Consider the following 20016-nt stretch of genomic DNA (forward strand, 5'->3'; position numbering starts at 1 on the left):
AACTGGAAGAGTCTAGCAAAAGTAATAAGAGAAGAAGCATGGAAAGTAGACCAATTATGGTGAGGATCACTTTAAATAGGTTCTGGAAGTTAGAATTATCTAGTCATCATAAGAAAGTGATCAAAGTGATCCCCACTACACTTAATTGTTAAAACAAGTTGTGATAATTGAATGTAGTCGTGTTTGGTTTTACAGAAATCATCTTTACTACATAATTTTTCATAAAAATAATTGTTATAGATCTAAAATTTCCTGAATTTCCAATTTACCATAGGTGATGCTACGTCTATCGCGTCTGCTAGCATGTATTTATTATAGATATATGTTATCTCTACAACGAGGTTACAACAATAAAACAATATCATCGCACTATATTTGAAAAGGTGATATGTCTTCTTTAGTGGTTCTGTAATCTTTATAACGCGCCGAGGATCCAGTTCCGGGGCAGGGCGCATCCCTCGGGAACTCGCGTGTCAGTTTATCCCGAATGCAGTCCGCGGTGCCCGCGTCTGACTTGTTAAGCTGGCCTCCTGTCTAGTCGGGATATTTATGGGATCCCGGGGTCAAACAGTTTCGGTCCTGGCTGGAGGAATCCTACCTTTGCCTAAACGTACGCATATACGAAAGGTCACCACTCGAACTTGTCGCGACTCTGCACGTCCGCAGACTTATAAATTATAGATCGGACAAATTGATTTATCACCTCGCGTTGCGGTCGAATCATTGACGTTGTTTCTACTAAGGCAAGGTTTTAAAATATTTAATTTATTGAAATATGAATTCATGTTAAGGTCGTAGAAATGTTCGTGAGTTTTATTTAAGGCGTTAGATGGATAAGAGGTTTCATGATTGTTTTAAATATGCATGCACGAAATTAATTTTTAAAACAAAAGAAAATATAGAACTTCCTATTCCACTTACTACTTCAGATAAGGTACTAATGCAAATACTTATTTTTAAGTGAAAATTTAATACAACATCAAATATGCTAAAAGTTTTATGCTATTGTTTTAACCTATTTTCATGCCTGTCACAACCTTCTCTCGGGTGAGGAAGGTTGTGACACTCGCTTTTTTTCTTGTATGAATTTATTTTATCACTAATCCATCGTATTTAAGGACAGTATTTCAGTATTTCCGCCTAGACAAATGTTCAAATTACCATTTAATTTACTTTTCTCTCAGCTAACTGGTAAATTAGCAAAATTATTGCTGATTAAATTATTCGCATTGGTGCATATTTAAATTAATAATATATAATCGTTAATACAGTGGTTTCAAACCTGTGGGACTGTTACAAAATGGGCGTACAGCAGAGTCCCAAATACTATTTCCCAAAATAAACCATCAATTGTATATTATGTATTTGTTGGTTGATAATTAAATTATAATATCAATTGAATATATGTGAAATCGGAATGCTTGAAAAATTAGGGGGGGGGGCGCGCATTTTTTTTTGTTAGGGAGCACTGTATAATAAAATTGGAAACCACTGTGTTAATCCATTCAATATTAAAATTAAAAATATTTTTATATCTGAATTTGAAATATGTTTATTTGTATAACACAATTAAGTTTGTTTTTCTCTTAACTGTGAGAAAAATAATTTATTGTAATTACTTTTATTAAATTTGCTTATTAGTTATTTGCGATTAAATTTTGATTATTTAATAATAGTCATATATAACTTGTTTGGTTTTAATTGCTCAGAATTTGAAAAGTCAAAATCCTATTAGACTCTTAACAAGAATTTACTAATAATAGAAAGAACCGAGAATTCTGATTGGGTTTTTAAACACTACCACCTCGCTTATTGGAAACTAACTCCCATAGTTTTTGCAGATATTCTTATGGGTACTAACATGTGTCTTAAAAAACCTTGAATCATATAAGATTTATGTGTTCTGGTCATCTTGTAGAAATATTTTTTATAGTTTACATTTCTTATGAAATTAGTTAAAAACACATGTGATTTTTACTCCGTACAGAATGGATTGTATGATCTAAAATATTGTCACAGGATTAATTTTGAATTATTAATTAGAATAATAAGAAAAAAATCTGAATGAATGTAACAATACAGCAGCATCTATAGACTTTATTATTATTTACCTGGAAAAAATTGTCTATTTTGTTCTAAGCAGATGGTTATTTTTGTGAATGGAAATCCCATGCATTTAAAGTAATGCTGATGTTCGTATTTGCGATTCAAATGTTATTTGCGAATGGTTATTGGCGTCTATCCAAACTGGTACTTAATTTATGCAAGAGATGCTTTGGTGAATGGACATTCTTTGAACTACTCATATGGCGCATAAATTACACCTAATGCCTTAATAGATCTAGTTCATTAATCAGCTCATGAATACACTGTTTTGAGAAACAAATTTATTTATAAATTGGATTATTGGGTGGGCGCCGATCAAATGTAGGCCAAATATGTGCGACATTCTCGAAACGGTAAAACTTTCGATTTAAATGAAATTATAATGGACGCATATTCATTTGTTTTTTATATTAATGCTTACTGTTTGTATATTCAGTATTATGTATTCGCTACCACCATGTTATATTTTGATCTCTATTATATATACATGAGGATATTTATATACATATCTGTTTGGTTTCGAAAATGGACGTATTTTTATATTATTAAATTGGCATGCATGCAGGCAGCAATCTTCATGGCATTGAGCTTTCATACCGGAAGGCTGTTACCCCGAAGAGGTGGTTGCAAAGAGTTGGATCGGTCCTACATTTCAAAAATCTAACTTGATAATCTGAATTATCGAATGAGGTTCTTTTTTGGTCCTAAACACTTTATCAATATATTTTTTTACTAGCAATGCTGATTTCAAATTTGCTATTTACCAATGGCTGGAATACAAATTTACTAACTAAATTTTTCATTTCTCTCCCTAAATCTTTCTAAAACCTCTCCATAATTTGAAATATATTTCGTTTTCAAAAAAATGTATTATAAAATGAGACATCGTTGTAAATCCAACAGCGTATTCCCCGATGATGTAAATACCTATGTATATAAAATTTTTCCCAAGCAATGTATCTTATGTATAGACAAGACCCAATGAGTTATATATCGCGGAGTTATGTGTAAGCTGGGTTGTGGCTCTATGTCAGATTTAGGATATATTCCTACACCTGTTGGTTACATACATTTTATTTACGATCTCGCCATACGGAGCGCCGTGTGCCATCTACGTTTGTTTGAATACTCGACGGCTCATCCTTGTGCGACGCGCGCGGCATCGGCTCAGGTTAGGTTTACATGATCTTCACCAAATCGAGAAAAAATAATAGAAAAAATATTGATAAAATTAACCATTAATTAAAATATATATTTTATAAATAAACCGCTAATAATTTCTGGTGGCCACATAAATATATAATACATTTCTCTAACATGACAATGTATTTAAGAAATGAAGAGTTGGTAACCAGAGTAGCCCATTCCACAATTTGGTGAGATGCGGCGAGGATATGATGAGTTTTGCACTAAATAATATTTGCAAAACTGAAATACACATAATATTTATATCTGCCGTTGACATGCAGCTCTGATCTAGCTCTAAAGTTGTCTCACCTTTTACAAAAACTCAAAGTGTACTATAGGGTTTCAATTTCATTTATATCAAGTAAATTAAGGTGAAGATTAATGGTAAGTAGTATATAAACTAATTGGAGTTAATATGAAAACATTCCCAAAAAATAGAATTTTTTCGACACAGTTTAATGGCGTTAAGGCATATTTGGGATGGTCCACTCTAGTTACCAACACCTCCAATATAGAATTGTAAATAATTTGTGATGTACAGACATGATATTAATACAGAAGTCCTTATTTTCAACATAAAACGACGATACTCAAATTTTAGATTTTGCCTACATTTCAATTCATTCTGATTAATTTGACACAAAAATTGGGAATAGTATACATATGACTCATACGTTACGAGCATGTGATCACACAATAACACTTTTGTCAACATTTTCTCGACACGACTCCATCTATTTTACAAAATTATGTTATTTGAAAAAACTCAATCATAAATAGCGTTGACTGCGTGCTGATTAGTCAAGTCAGGTCATGGTCAGATTTTAAATTTTCGAAATATGCTCGAAGAATGAAATATTAAGGATTAAACTGAACAGATTTTAGTAAAAATCGACAAGGACGCTCTCCGTAATTAACTGTTAAAAATGTTTAAGTATTTTATAAAAAGTACTTATTAGACTAGTTTTAATAATGGTTAACGTTTACCGTAAACAAATTTAGTATATTTATAAGCAACTTCTTTGTAAATAACAGATTTAAAACCAATGAGCCGATTCCGCCGTAAAATAGACCAATGTTATGGCAAGGCTATGTTACGTTCCATTTTTCATACAAGATCGTACTAAATAATGACAAGGGCCATGTGGTTGTTAAGCAGTCAGGTGTTTCGTTAGGTTGTCAGATAGAAAACCTAACCTTGAAAAATCTTATAATAACTGGATCTTTCTAATAATGTTTAATAACATACGAGTGAACTTGCTGTTTATGTGTAAAACAAAGTACAGCAAATACATAGCATTTTGACAGTATTCAGTACGATTTTGTATTACAATTGGAATGTAATATAACCTTGTCATAATCCATTGGTCTATTTTACGGCACAATCGGCCCATTCATGTTTATTCAAGTTTGCTCAGAAAATCCTTATATGTATGAATTTGAATTGAAAGACGTTCAAAGTTATAAATTCTAGTTGGATATTGTGTTGGGTAATCTCTCATCAAGGTTAGCTCAAACAGGATTTTTGTAATTAACACAAATTTTACACATGTTAATTGTCACAAAAATTGAAAATGACTTACATTTGTATTGATTATACTCATGAATTTTGTTTAAGTCCAAAAAGTTTGTGCTTGTAAGTTTATATCATCGTGGGTCATGGTTATGTATCCCAAGTCTGTTCGTTCGAGTTTTACATAATACATCGTAAATTCCGTCGAGACACGGCGTTCGGCCAGCGCATTATTTTTAGTTTATTAGCTGTGGATGCCGTTGTAGGCTATTCGATAGCAATTAATACAATTTATGGTTTCGCTACCAAGGCGCGGCGCGCTTTGCTTGTGTCCGCGGACTCTTCTTTCTCGCGAAGATCATCTCGAGTGCGGGGCGAAGAGGCTTTTATTGCCATTTAATACGATGTCGCCCGAGGAGCAAACATGCGTGTAATTTTACAAATGTTGAAAATGGTCGTTTTGTTGTTTTCGTAACGTGTAACTTAACACACACTTAGAAATTTCGATACATACTAAATTTTCTTATTGAACCACAATGTTTCAGTTTAATCGAATCTGTGCCAATTGAATAAAAATACCAATTAAATAAACTTTGAGTTTTTACACTGCGCTCATCTTGTCATAGATCGAGTAGTTTCATGATGTAATTTAGTGGAGATATAATATTTCAAACAAGTCCCGGATGCGGCGGACAACCTGATGTCAAGCAGTAGTAACATCCGTTTTGACTAGAACTATAGATAGCAATATGTTTCAAAGTGATAATATCCCTAATTAGTAGAAATTTTTACTATGATAAGTAAAAATTTCAGTTAACAATATTTCAAATATAATCCTAAGTTCTGCGTGCTGTTAAAAAATAGAAAAATCTATTGTAATTGATTTTTTACTTGTTCTCCCGTCGATTAGTGGGTAGAACTATGGGGGAGAGCTATGGGATTTTAATCAAAAGTTGCAGGTTCTATTACTGTTTCTGATAGCTTGATGTCAAGCAATAGTGACATCGGTTTTGACTTCGAAGTATTGATAACAGTGACGACAAGTGAAATTGGCTCTTATCTGGCATTCTTACTTATTCAATAAAAAAATCATCTATTATAGAAATTGTTATAATAAAATTTGTCGTATAGAGATAAATAATTAGATGAATTTTATCATCAAAGAGCTTATAGAACCTTTAAGTTCTGATTACTGTTAAAAATGATATAAATAAAAAATCACATTGATGACTTTTAACTTAATATTTATTTATTTTATTTATTTATGCTATTTAAAAAAAACACAAAAATTTGATTCTTTACAATTATATATATATAAATGTGATAAAACAATTAAACGCAATGTAAGTCTAGAAATGTAATTCATACACAAAAACACACACACATTTATAATATATATATATATATATATATATATATATATATATATAATAGAAAATTCAAAGTTTGAAATAATAATTGATTCCTCAAATCAAGATATTTTCCCACGTTATCCACATTTATATTTATTTGTCAGCTCTAAATATATATTTCTAACAAACCAGAAGCTGCTTCGATTTAGATACTTAAACTGATATGTAAAACTCAAAACAATATGTTTGTATTCAAATACAAATCACTTTCTGTTTTTATTTTACATTTAATTATTTATTATTCAAATTTTCAATTGTGTTATTCATGTTTGAGATGATTTGATAGTAGTACGCTGGTAGATTGAGATATAAAATGCGTTAATCATTTTTTATTATCAAGGCTGATTTTTGAATAATTTAAGATTTTATTTTAAATAACACGGGATCGGCTTCTGCTTATTGATAGTAAATATCATATAATTGAATCAAAATGGAATTATTAGTAGTAATAATAAAAATTTATATTTACTTAACATAATTTAAAGTAACTTAATCGTAATCGTAAGAGTTTCAGTAGGGTTATAATTTTAAGAAAATTAAAATAATATTAGAAAATTAAAATATTATAGTAATTTTAACCTTTTCGCTATGAGAGTCAAATATATAATTGAATCAAAATGGAATTATTAGCAGTAGTAATTTAAATTCATATTTACATATAATAAAATGTCTAAGTCGTATTTAAGGGTACCAGTTTGTTTTACTTTGAGATTGTTTTAATTAAAATAGAGTAATTTTAATCCTTTCGCTATTAGGGTGTTTTTCGCAGGAGCGACGCTGCTGTATGAGTCAACAAGCCGCCCAAGTATTAGTTACACAAAATATTTAAAGATTTTCCTATCATTTTCAATAAAACTGTATTCAAAAATTAAAATTTACATTTCTAATGAACTAAAAATGACAATAACAAATTCTCTATAATTTAACTCACAAGTTTAACTCACTTTATTTAATTCGCTTTGTTAGAGCGATCAATCTTGTAGCTTTAAACCAAGATATGTATAGCATTGCAAAGCATTTTTTAGCTATTATCTTATGATGATATATAGATGTCGTCTATAGGCGATACTCGTACACACAGGTGGTCAAGCGGATGTCGTCTATAGACGACGCTCGTAGCAATAGTAAAGTAAAGTCTGCCTCGAGTATTGGTAATAACACTGTTCAACATCAAAAACTTTAAATTATATAACGAGGCCAGATTTAGACATGTGAAATCTTATAACAGCTAATTTTTATTAACCTTATTCTTAGACAAAATAACCGACATATTGTCATTGCCCATTCTTAAGTATTATTTTCACTCGAGCTATTTTAGTCAAAAACTCATAACATATTTCAATAGCGCCTATAGAAACGTCATCCCATAATAACCGACAATATTTCTCTTCTAAACTATTCCGGTAGCCTGGCTCTTCGATAATAACGCGCTTGGTATACGTGTTGAACGTCCGTCAATCCGTCGTCGATCAGCAATAATAATTATTCCCGCGGTGTACTCGTATACTCTTTCGCGTTGTAAATTGAGTACTTTCTACGAGGATCGATACTCGAAGTAAATGATTTTGATCAACTGAACAATGCTTAGATAGTAAATATAGACTCTTTGTATTTTTTTGTCTTCATTGGACACCCTTCTCCATAATATTGTCATGGCTACTGTCCCACAGGCCGACGCAGTAAACAGAACTGCGCAGATCCGTCATTTTTGTAGTAATATAAAAATGGACTATCATAAAATTTTGGTTTGCGTTATTATTATCGGCTAATTTTAAATTTCATATATCTTACTTCTTACCAAATTTATCAACCTAACGTGTAACAGTTTTTGTGATTGCTAAATTGTTTACTCTACAAGGCACCTAGTTCCATATGTGGACAACCTCAATCGTTCCTATAGACATAAAGCTATGATTTTTATTTTTATTTCACCATATAATTTAAAACTGTCTTTAGTCGACATCTAGTAAATATAATTAGATTAGATATAGATAATATAATTAGATTACATATGACAAATAAATTGACAATAGTAGAAATAGCCAGTGTTACTTCTACTTCAAATAATAAAACTATGATTAGCGACATGTCTTGACATCTTTACAGCTGCTACTGACATTTAGCAATGTAATAATGCAAATATTTACCAATATATTTTTGTCACAAATTAAAGAAAAAATTAACCTTGTAGGGCTAAATAGTTATCCCGATCAATGTGAAAATTCACACCTGGGGCTAGTTGTAACATACAAGAATTATAGATAAATCAAGTGAAAAAGATTGAGAGAATAAATAGTTTGGGCACATGTAAATTGTATTACAGGATTCTTTTATTTGTATTATGATACTGATTGTAGCTTACGTTGATTTATGATAAAAAATGATTACAGTTGACACTATATATTTTATTTGTATTCATTATATCTTACGATAAATTAACGTAAGAAAATAATTATTATAAAACATGTAATTTTTTTTAAATAATAAATTACCAAAGATATTATTGTCGTTTTTTGTCGTTACCGGTAGATGTTGTATCTAACACAAAACACGGGGTAAGTTATAACACATGACTTTTTCTAAAAAATAATTAATAGTGAAATAACGAATAATACTTATGGAATTATATTAGCTTGATTAGAAGTATGAGAATAGAATAATCACAACATATATGCATCTTTATTTCGTAGAAATATATACATTGGATCTCAATATATATTAATTAAGAAAAAACTGTTACAACAAGCCCGTAACTCCTCTTATATAATTTGAAAATATTAACCCTCTTCACTCGGATGCTCTGCAATTCGCGATTGGATTCAACACATTAAATTGATAATTTTATTATACTTTTTACTATCATTTACATAGTTTTAACATCGATATTTTCATCGACAATCAGTTTCTCCCAGACATTAGGTAAACGCGTCGACGGCTTGATAAAACGCAGACCGCTCGGGTGTTTTGGTAGATATCCTTACAGCCAGCGTTTGATAGACATGAAATCGTGAGATTTTGCGAAGAGAGGCAAAGATGAGCTAAATTGCCGAACGATTGCTGTCTATACACGGCCGGCTTTACAAATAAGCAATCGCTCATTCCATCTTTGTAATGCGGATCATATAAAACAGCGCACGACGGACGCGAACAAACTCCCAGGAAATTAGCGGCGGAATTGAGCTTTAGCTTCGTCTACCTCTTTAGACATTAAATTTAATAAAAAAATGTGATAAAACAGAAGCAATGCGTTTTACAAACACAGTTATATTGTTATTGTTTAGATAAAAAATAAATCAAACTCAAGTTGATCAAGCTGAGCAAGAACTGAAAAATCTTTAAATTTGCAAACTTTTCGACATAATATCTTATGTCATCATCTGTGAATATTAGACACATCAATGTTGACCTATAGTTAGCAATTACACTTTTCATACTAATTTGTCATTAACCAAAAAAATGTTGTTAAGGGTATTACAGGTTTGGGGAAGCACAGAGTTGGCTTGAGGTCTTTCACTTCTAAAAACAAAAGTTTGCGAGGTAACAAACTTAGTTACACGTCATATATTATAATAAGAACTTGCAACAAATTATACAAACAAATCTGTGTTTTCACAGTCCACAATTACAAAGGTTAAAATATAACCTAACAACCTACTAATCTTTTCATGATCTTTCCATGAGAAACCTTTTCAAGTATATTTGAAATGCTGAAGAGCAGTCCAGCAAAAATAATGTAATGTATCAAATACAAAATATTTTTGCAAGAAAGCTTGTGTCTACGAACGGCCCCTAAGATTTTAATATAGTTTAATACATTTCTACCAAGTATATTAATAAATGAATAAAATTTATATATATATTATTTATGCTTCTACAAAACAGACAATAATTTATTGAGGCGTATTTCGAGCATAAAGTATCAATTTAAGCTAAAAATTAAATTTAAATTGAATGCAACAACAATAAAAAAATACAAGCGTTATTAGAACCATATATACCAACCAGAAAAAAACTATAGAGAAAACTATAAAAAATCACATATATAATAAATAGCAATTTAACTTTAAATAGCTCATAGAATGTTGTTTATTTTAATTACCGTGACGAATACATAATGATAAATTGATAGTAGCACTTCTTTTGGTTTTTAAATAAAAAACATATATGTAATGATAATCTAAATCAAGTAAGTATTCATAAAAAATTGAATAAAAAATATGATTCAAATTAATCGTATTCAGTCCTTTTTGTAGCTTAGAGACTGTAAAGCACTTTGAATAAGAGCTATTAGTATTTTAATGATTTTTTGAGAGTTTTCATAAACGTTGTTATGTTTAAAATAAGTTATGACGTACATAATACTATAATATAATTAGGACTATAAGAATGAAATAACGAATAACAATAAAAAACTAAATTTATTTTGTATCATTAGTGTGTTTCATTTCAATTGATATGCAATATTTTCATCTCAACTACAGAATTTTTTTGTCAGATATTTTATTCAATATGAACAAATTTTATGTGCCTTGTTCTAATATTATAACCATTGCAAACAAAGGATGATCGATAATTCTTCAAATCTCAAGGGTCGTTGTATACTTTCCCTACTGTCAATGGACCATTAACTATGTTCACATAAACATTGGGGTCTTGATAGAAATTGATAGAACATTGGACGTATTGGAATTATATTACAATTATATAAACGCTAGTTTTTTGTTGCTTATTAAAAACTATTGGCTATATGCAGCATTAAAAACTTCAATTTTTTCGTACAACTTTCACAATGATGCAGTAGTTTTTGAATACGCTAATAATATTATAGAGCTAAAATGAAAATCTGCTCAATGTTTGCAATTCAACAGAATTAATTTTTTGATACGAAACAGAAAGGATTTTTGCAGATGAAAGTAATAAAATTCAAACGATATTGACAATCTATAACTTTGATTTCTTTATTGAGGTTGAGGTGAGGTAAGTAAAGTATCACAAAGCATCTCTTAGCATAGAATATTGTATTTTAAGAAACTATTTGAATATAATGCATCAAAGATTTTTCAAATACAAGTTTATATTTTATAGTTTTACTTCAGCTTATATATGTTATACATTTCGTTTACAGTACTAAATAATATTCAAGTACTCGCATTGTTTTTATTGCGTTTTTTATCATAATTTAAACCATAATGAATATTTAACAGGCATTATGATAAACCTCGTATTTGTATTATCTATTGAAAGTGGTTTTCAAGTGCTACCGTAATTCCCTATGGTGTCATCGATAGTACCAACTAACTCGACATAATAATTTTCTTCACGATTATTTATGTTCTCATTGTTAGTGTTAATGTCAGAATATTAAGGCAGGGAAGATATGTTTCAATCGATTCAACGTATAAGTATTTTCTATATTTTATTAACTAGACAATGTGGGATAATAATAATAAACATCCAAATAAAAGCTTGATCCCGCAGAACTAACCGCACATTACTTTCTCCCGTGCAAATAGCTGATTGTGAACGGGGACCATAAATTACATCTTCTGACAAGTTGGTTCCTCTCCAGTTCATAAAAACTGTGCTACGTGTTTCGGCAACAGGAATGATTTATAATATAAAAATATTTAAGGATTCGGGTGTTTGTTTTGACTTGTAACAATTTTTTTCAATGTCGATGTTCTCGGTTTTCATTCACTCAAGAACCATCCCTCGGGCGTTATCAAAAAAATCGATCTCTTGTATTGTTATAGAAGCTTACATACGTTTCATGATTTATTTCTTAATTTTTACTTGGAATAAAATATTCCAATATGGCGAAAAAGTTTATTAAATTTGTAAGTTCAGCTGTTAGTTTTATTATTTTAGTTAAAGACTTCAAACAAATATAGAATTGAATACCCAAACATGAAAAGCCTTATACATAACCTGCCTTAAAGAGAAGATCATAATTTAATTATACAAAATATATTTTGAATTCGAATAAAAAAAAATATTTCTATCACTTGTTGGGTATTCTGGTCTAGAATAAGAAAAAATCGATTTTGTTTTCTTCGCATATTTTTAAAGTTAAACGGCTCAAGAATATGTGTACGAGAGGTTTCTCTTAAATTTAAATTATGGATGATGATACAGCAACCACGACAATTTTTCTCTGTTTCGAAAACTGTCTTTTTCGATACGATACCCACGATTTCCCAACTTTTACTGGACTGTTTTATTTAAAATTTGTCTTCTTCAATGACTATTTTTCAGTATGAACTACCGATCTACCCAAATTACAATTTTCACTATTTTTATAAAATTTGAGAAAATCAAAGAAAATTGTAATTTTTTTTTCAGACAATCGCTATTTAATGAAAAAACATTTTTTTAACTTGTCCATAGTTCACACGATTGTACTATCATTCAAGATTAATAAAAATTTAAATATTTATTTTTATATAAATTTTCAAAAGATGTAGCAAAAATTGTGTATGACTTCTTTACGGCCTTTCTAAAATCGCATAAAATTCATGTCTCTCAGAATAGTATTTCTTTCTAGTCTCAATTATGCATAGTGTGTAAATTGCAAGTTGTGTAAATTGCAGTTGCCCGGTGATAAGTAATATTATTCCAATGCGATCGAAACAACGAGACATTAATAACAGTTCAAATACGTGTAAATCACTCGAAACATTATTTATGTTTATGGCATTATCCACGATTCTGCACATCTTTATAAGTCTCAGCGTATCTGAGTCTGATCCAGTTTGAAGCTGTGATATATTATGCAGGGATAATAGTCGGAATCAGCGCGTAATTGGGATCATTAAGTCAATTATATGAACATTGCAGCGTACGGTGGTAACCCGACGTTGTTCATAATAGAAAGCATCGTGGAGTATTCAGATTTTCACAATATTTTATTTTATTAAAGGTCCGTGAGCTGCTAGAAATTATTTATGATGTATGTCATTATTATTTATTTTTCAGGCACTTTACAGTTTGACAAACAAACTGATATATATCCGAAAGCTAGAGTAGGTACATTGATTTTAGAACTTTTTTATCATTTCATTTTGCACTGTATCATCATATTATGGACCCAAGTCGCGTACCTTTTACCGAACACGGATTTGATAACGGCTCTACGATGAATAATAAATGCACCAATAAAACTAACAGATCATTTGAATTCCAACCGCTCTTGTATCAAGAAAAAACATCGCCTATATCGAACACTTGTAAATATTGTATGATTTCGCCGCAGTCAAGCCACGGGTGGCTTTTTATATTATTAGAGTTTTCACGAGGGGCTCGCACTCACGCACATTTAAGATAGAACATATATTATAGAAAACATTTACAGTACTCACTTTGACCGAGATGTACGCGTTTCATCCACGGGTAGATCTGCGGAGGATTCGCTCCATTCTTTCCGGATTTGGAAGCAGAACCCGGAGTAGCGTCCCCGCTGGAAGCACTAGACGTGCTGGATGCGGGCGATGCCATGTTTGGGGGTGCAGTCGTTGGATGCGTCGATTTTCCAGGTGGCGAAGGAACAGCAGATGCGGGTTGTTTATTCGGTTGTGGTTGAGGCGGCGATCCACGCGCCGTGGTCAGATCCTGAGGTGAAGCAACAGCCGTAGCGGGCGACGCGCTATCGGCGTACTTGCAGCTCGCATGCGGCGGCTCTGGCGGCTGCAATTGTGTGTAATCCACCATCTCAGTGGGTGGCAGCGGGCCCTGAGCCGCGGGTGCCGGAGTAGCATAGGGATGCTGAGGATAATGACAGGCCGCAGTGACCTGAGGTGGCGAATAACACGCTGGCGGATAAACAGCTCCCGCCGCATTCGGGTTATAATAATCCGCAGCTGAAGCATGCTGCTGTTGTTGTTGCACTAGCTGTTGCTGAGCTTGTTGCTGAGCTTGCTGTTCTGGCCCGCCGCCACGACCCTGAGGGGTTTGTGCCGCGTAGCAAGACGCAAGTGAATTCACGAACTGATAAGAACTCATAATTTTATTTATTCCAGATCAACGTACATAAATATATCAACACACTATATATTTAAATAGTTGCTTATCACTGAAAGACACTCATGTCCGAAGACAATATTTTAACAAACGTTTTATTAGTACTGTTTACTTATTGAAAACATTCGAATATTATCTGACATATGTCAGCCCTCGAAACGATTACGTTTCATAATCGATCACACTTTTTATTAAACCGAAAAAATAAATAAAATATGATATTTTTTCAAAAATATCGTCATAAAACAGTTTAAAATAAAACGACAATAAATCACAAATCGGCAGCGAACCGGCCTGGACTGTTGTGACAGCAGTCAATGCTAAGAATAATTTCGTCTGTCTGCGTCCGGGCTGGCCCGTTGCGTATGTCACACTAAGCTGTCGAGTTTACGACTCCACGTGTATATAGCGCGCGATACCGCTCTCTATCGAGTGTCGGCTGTCGGTCGACTGAGCGATGCCCGATGCCCGATGCTTGGCTTCTTGCGTCGGCTGTTCTCGCGCGGATTCAGAAAGCCGCGAACAAAATATTTGCTGCGACTGTGTGCGGCACACGCAACGGGAGACCGTCTCTTGTATGGGTGCCCTGCGCCAATCCGAGGGCCGTTCGTCAAACGTTCATTGGGCGCTCGCCTCTGTTAGTACGCGCTGCGTTCCTCTCTCGCTCGCTCGGGAACGAGTCGAGCAGCTACCGCGGTACCGGTCCTCGTTCGCCCTGGTGTCCCGCGTCACCGGAGATAATTCAAATAAATATACACGCATTAAAATGAAGTTTGCGACAGACACACATATTATCGGTTTCTGGATTTCATCGCTTCTGTATTTTTCTGGTTGCTATTGATTTATTGCTAAATTCCTTAGATTTGGACAATTAACAACTTGCTTCACAATCATTTATGTGAAGATTTATTTATCAATAAATATTGTACTTGTGTAGTAAATGCAATTTTTGATGAATTTGAATTACATATTGTTAGGAAGAAACTTTAGTGCAAATAAATATTTAAATATTTTAAATCTGCTCGTTAACCGATTTTGCAAAAACAAGTTGTTGCATACTCAATTTAATTATAGCTTTTTGGAATTAAGTTCTACGTTATTAACGTCGTGTAGCTTAAGTTATAGTAATCGCAAAAAATCAAAAATGAAAATTTTTATGTAGCTATCTTTACGTTTCAAAGATTTCAAAATAAAAGATTGATGTATGTTTGTTTGGATTTTCGTGGACGATTTCGTCAACACGGATCAACCGATTTGAATAATTAAAAAAACATTCGATTCCTATTGACTGGAAGACGTGCTGATTAGTATTTGGCAAAGGCAAGTCAAGCCGTTTCAAAGATACGGGGCAAAAAGTGCCAAAAATAGTAATTCAGTTTTTGAGATATCGGAGAGTCCGATTTGGATGGTTCAGAAAACATTTTGTTTGTATTGATGAAATGAAAAAGTAATAAAATTTTTGGTAAGGCATGTCTAGCGGTTGCGGAGATCCTATAATAAAGTTTAATAAAAATGTAATTTGGCGGTCAAAAATGATCATTAGACATACGCACATGTAATTATCAGACATTTTATAGGCATTTTAATAAAAAGGACAAATTTTATTTACATTTCTATGGGTTCTGTAGCAATGTTTATTTGTCTCTACGCGGGTAATGCAGCGCGATTGCTCTGAACAAGGTTAAAAATTCCCAAAATATTACAAAATATTAAAAAATCAAATTTTTCAATACAGCATTTTTTTTCAAAACTTCAAAACTTTGAGAATCAAAGTTTAAAAAAATTGAATTTTTTTTTTAATTTTAGTTTTCGATACGGGATTTTAATTTTCGATTTCCAGCAATTTGACTTAATGCACGCAGTTTTTATTTATATCTAAACAGAAATGATTGCAGAACAACAATCACTACATTTGATAACAGATCAATATTCATCATCATTCTACCGACTGAACTTGTTGAAAAAAATATAATTCTTTAAAAATTCCATTGCTAAAGCTTCTCTTCATAGCGAACGCCTACGCCTCAGCAATCCGCAAACCGGAGGCGATAAAATCCAAAGGGAACGAGGCGATACGCGTTCCGGGGAGCGAGATAGATCCCGCGCTCCGGGTAGTTGTTTCACTTGCACCGATCTCCGCGGATGCTGTGCGTGTCACCTTTGCGCAAACGCGGCCGTGTCCCCGGAAGGCGTGTGCTGCCTCGGCACTGCGAACGCTTGGGCGGAGTCTGAGCGGCGCTACGCTATCCGTTCTATTGCTACAGAACGCCTCCACGGCCACGGCAAACTTACTGTGCAGAATTCCCTAGTCGTCGCATGTCCCTATATCGTCGCCCAGTGTCCAGATATCTGCATAAAGTATTTTACAGATGTTTTGTTACAATATCGTGTTTATTTCATTCTGTTTATTTTATTCATGTGGTTCTTTAACAAGTTTGTTAAACTTCTTTTGCTGGTTCAAGTCTGTGTTCAATAAACGGATAACGTTATATCCGTCGTCTCTGAATAATTGTTTGACCAATTGTCGCATATGGATTTTATATGTTTATGTTTATTATTTATTATTGTTTATGTGCTTTCTTATATTTGTAATAATATAGAAATTGACATTTCAATTTAATGTCTCTATTACATTTTTAAGCTATGTGATTTATGTTATTTATGTCATTCTTATCAATGTTCAGTCTATTTTATATCGATGTTTGTTAAGTTACACTTAAATTGTGCATTATCAATAAAGACGTTGTTCTAAGTGTAAATTAACATTTTAATATTTAACATTTAATTTTGTTATTTATATATTTAATATTTTCAGATTAAATTACGGTTTCTGTATATTACTTTATCTTGGTTATGTGTATCTTAAATTCATAATAATTTATAATTGCTGATTCAACTTGTTGTCTCTATTACACTTTTTACCTTTCACATTATTCATATTATTTACATTATTTCTTATCCATATTAAAGTGTAAATATGATTATTCACAATCAATATATGTAACTATTTATAGATGTTTGTCAAATTGTACTTAAATTGTGGTTTATTGAATAAGGGCATTGTTTTTATTATCTATTTTTAAATAAAACTCGGTTTCTGTATATCAATTTTATCTTGTTTATTTTTTATCTTAAATTTGTAATAATTTATAATTGCCGTTTCAACTTGATGTCTCTATTTCACTTTTTACCTTTACGATTCATATTATTTATATCATTCTTATCAATTTTAAAATGTAAATATGGTTATTCACAATCAATATTTATATAAATATTTCTAGATGTTTGTCAAATTGCACTTAAATTGTGGTTATTGAATAAGGACGTTGTTCTAAGTATAATAGATTTAACATTCAAATTTTGTTATTACATATAAATTCTCTATTTTTAAATAAAACTCGGTTTCTGTATATCATTTCATCTTGGTTATGTGTTATCTTAAATTCGTAATAATTTATAATTGCCGTTTCAACTTGATGTCTCTATTTCACTTTTTACCTTTACGATTCATATTATTTACATTATTTCTTATCCATATTAAAGTGCAAATATGATTATTCACAATCAATATATGTAACTATTTATAGATGTTTGTCAAATTGCACTTAAATTGTGATTTATTGAATAAGGACGTTGTTCTAAATATAATAGATTTGACATTCAAATTTTGTTATTTCATATAAATTCTTTATTTTTAAATAAAACACGGTTTCTGTATATTGTTTAATTTTGTTTGTGTTTTTTTTTTAAATCTGTAATGATATATAAATTGATATTTTAACTTAATAACTCTATTACACTTTTACCATTTTAAATTACTAAGTTACTAAATTACTATTTTACTTTTATCAATTTTAAAGGATGTACAATTTACAAAGGGTTACAATTTAAATAATTTATACTCAATACTCAGTCAATTATTTATAGATGTTCAATAAATAGCAGTTAAATTGTGAATTATTCAATAAAAGCGTTGTTCTTACAATTAGTATAAAAGATTTAACATTTAAAATTTGTTATTAATTACGGTTCCTGTACATTATTTAATCTTGTTCATGTGCTTTCTTAAGTGTGTAATAATATATCAACCGACATTTCAACTTAATGTCTCTATTGCGCTTTTACCGTTTGCGGTTCATGTTATTTATGTTATTTTTATCAATTTTTAAGTGTGACTTTAAATAATTATAATGAATATTTAGTCATAGGTGTTTTATATATTTTTTATTATTGGAATAAATTAATATTTTTATAATATAATAAATGTTTGGATATTAAGTATATATTATCCGTTCATGTATTTGTTAGTGCTATTTTATAGTGAATTTCGTTTAACACGGTTCTTCTCTATAAGAGTGAATTTTTCAGGTTTTACACGACATAGATTTTATGGAAACTATCATCCGTGTAAAGTGGAGGATAGGTGTATCTACTATATTTTCAAATAAAATATGCGTTCTATATTTTATTTAATATTATTATATTATTTTTCTATATTATATTTAATCAGTAATGATACAAAAATTGCTGTTTTAACTAATTGCAATTTAAATTTTTGCCGTTTGCGATTCATGTTATTTATGTCACCCTTTTCAGTTTTAAAGTATGTATATTATTACATATTTTTGATCAACAACTATGCAATTATATATAGATGTTAATTAAGTAGCAGTTAAACTTTCTTATTATTTAATAATTCTTGTCAAGTTGCACTTCTGAAGAAAATGATATATGGATGGCAATGGATTTTGTCTGTAATACTCATTGTTGAGTTTTCGATTTTACTATAAGTTGCACTTAAATTGTGGATTGTTCAATAATGATGTTGTTTCTAACTAAAACATTTAATATTTAAATTAGCTTCTCTCTACTAAAGGTTGAAGAGAAAATTTCCATTGGATTTAATATAACATAGTAAAATGTTCACTGGAACAGTTTCACAGTGATTACCTACATAATTTACGTTAAAATTTTACCTTTTATATTAATTATTGTTATTGTTTCTAATTTATTTCTATATTATTTCATTCTATTTTTCTTTTATACTAGCTCTGTAACTCATAGAGTTATTTGACTCGAATTATAAAAAGAGATATTTATATATATTTTATATTTTCAAATAAAATTACTTTTTTCGTATTTTATTTAATCTTGTTTATATGCTTTTTTAAAAACTATAATGGTATATAAATTGATATTTCAACTCTATTACACTTTTATTATTTTAAATTAATAAATTATTACATTTTTACCAATTTTTACATTCATCAATTTTAAAGCGTGTATATAATCATTCATAATCAATATATCTGTGCAATTATTTACATATGTTTATTGAGTTGCACTTGAATTGTAGATTTTTTAATAAGCATATTGTTCATATGAGTTTGAAATTTTTAAATTCAAATTTGTTATGTATATATACTTTATATTTTCAAATAAAATTCCGGTTTAAATTAAATGATTGTTTCGTGAATTTTAATCGATAGTGAAAGACGTTTATTGTTTACTGTTTGTTCACTTTATTTCAATGTATAACGTTAATGATACAGTAACAATTTATTGTTGTTTTATATTCATATTGATGAGGTAGTTTTATGTTCCATATGCTATAAGATTTATTTATATATAGTTGTAATCTGTAAAAAAACATCTTTACAATATATATTATTTTTTCAATAAATTTTAATATCATGTTGTGTATTTTACTATTATTTTTTTATTTATTATTTTCACTGATAAATAATAATAAATCACATGATATGCTAATTTTCAAAATTT

The 20016-nt window shown here is 30.7% G+C and overlaps 1 protein-coding gene across 1 annotated transcript in view; it reads right to left on the minus strand.

Annotated features, from left to right (window-relative positions):
* Window positions 1-14217, minus strand: part of LOC113376088 (vegetative cell wall protein gp1-like) — a 79884-nt gene extending 65667 nt beyond the window's left edge. Inside the window, exons 1-2 of the mRNA XM_026616014.1 lie at window positions 14173-14217; window positions 13578-14112 (exon numbers count right to left, since the gene is read on the minus strand). Of these exons, the coding sequence (XP_026471799.1) occupies window positions 13578-14112; window positions 14173-14217 (580 nt within the window). The remainder of the gene's footprint in view (window positions 1-13577; window positions 14113-14172) is intronic.
* Window positions 14218-20016: the final 5799 nt, after the last annotated feature.

Source organism: Ctenocephalides felis, unplaced genomic scaffold, assembly GCF_003426905.1.
Source record: "Ctenocephalides felis isolate EL2017-DRISC unplaced genomic scaffold, ASM342690v1 CF-g0.4_SCAFFOLD_01886, whole genome shotgun sequence".
NCBI lineage: Eukaryota > Metazoa > Arthropoda > Insecta > Siphonaptera > Pulicidae > Ctenocephalides > Ctenocephalides felis.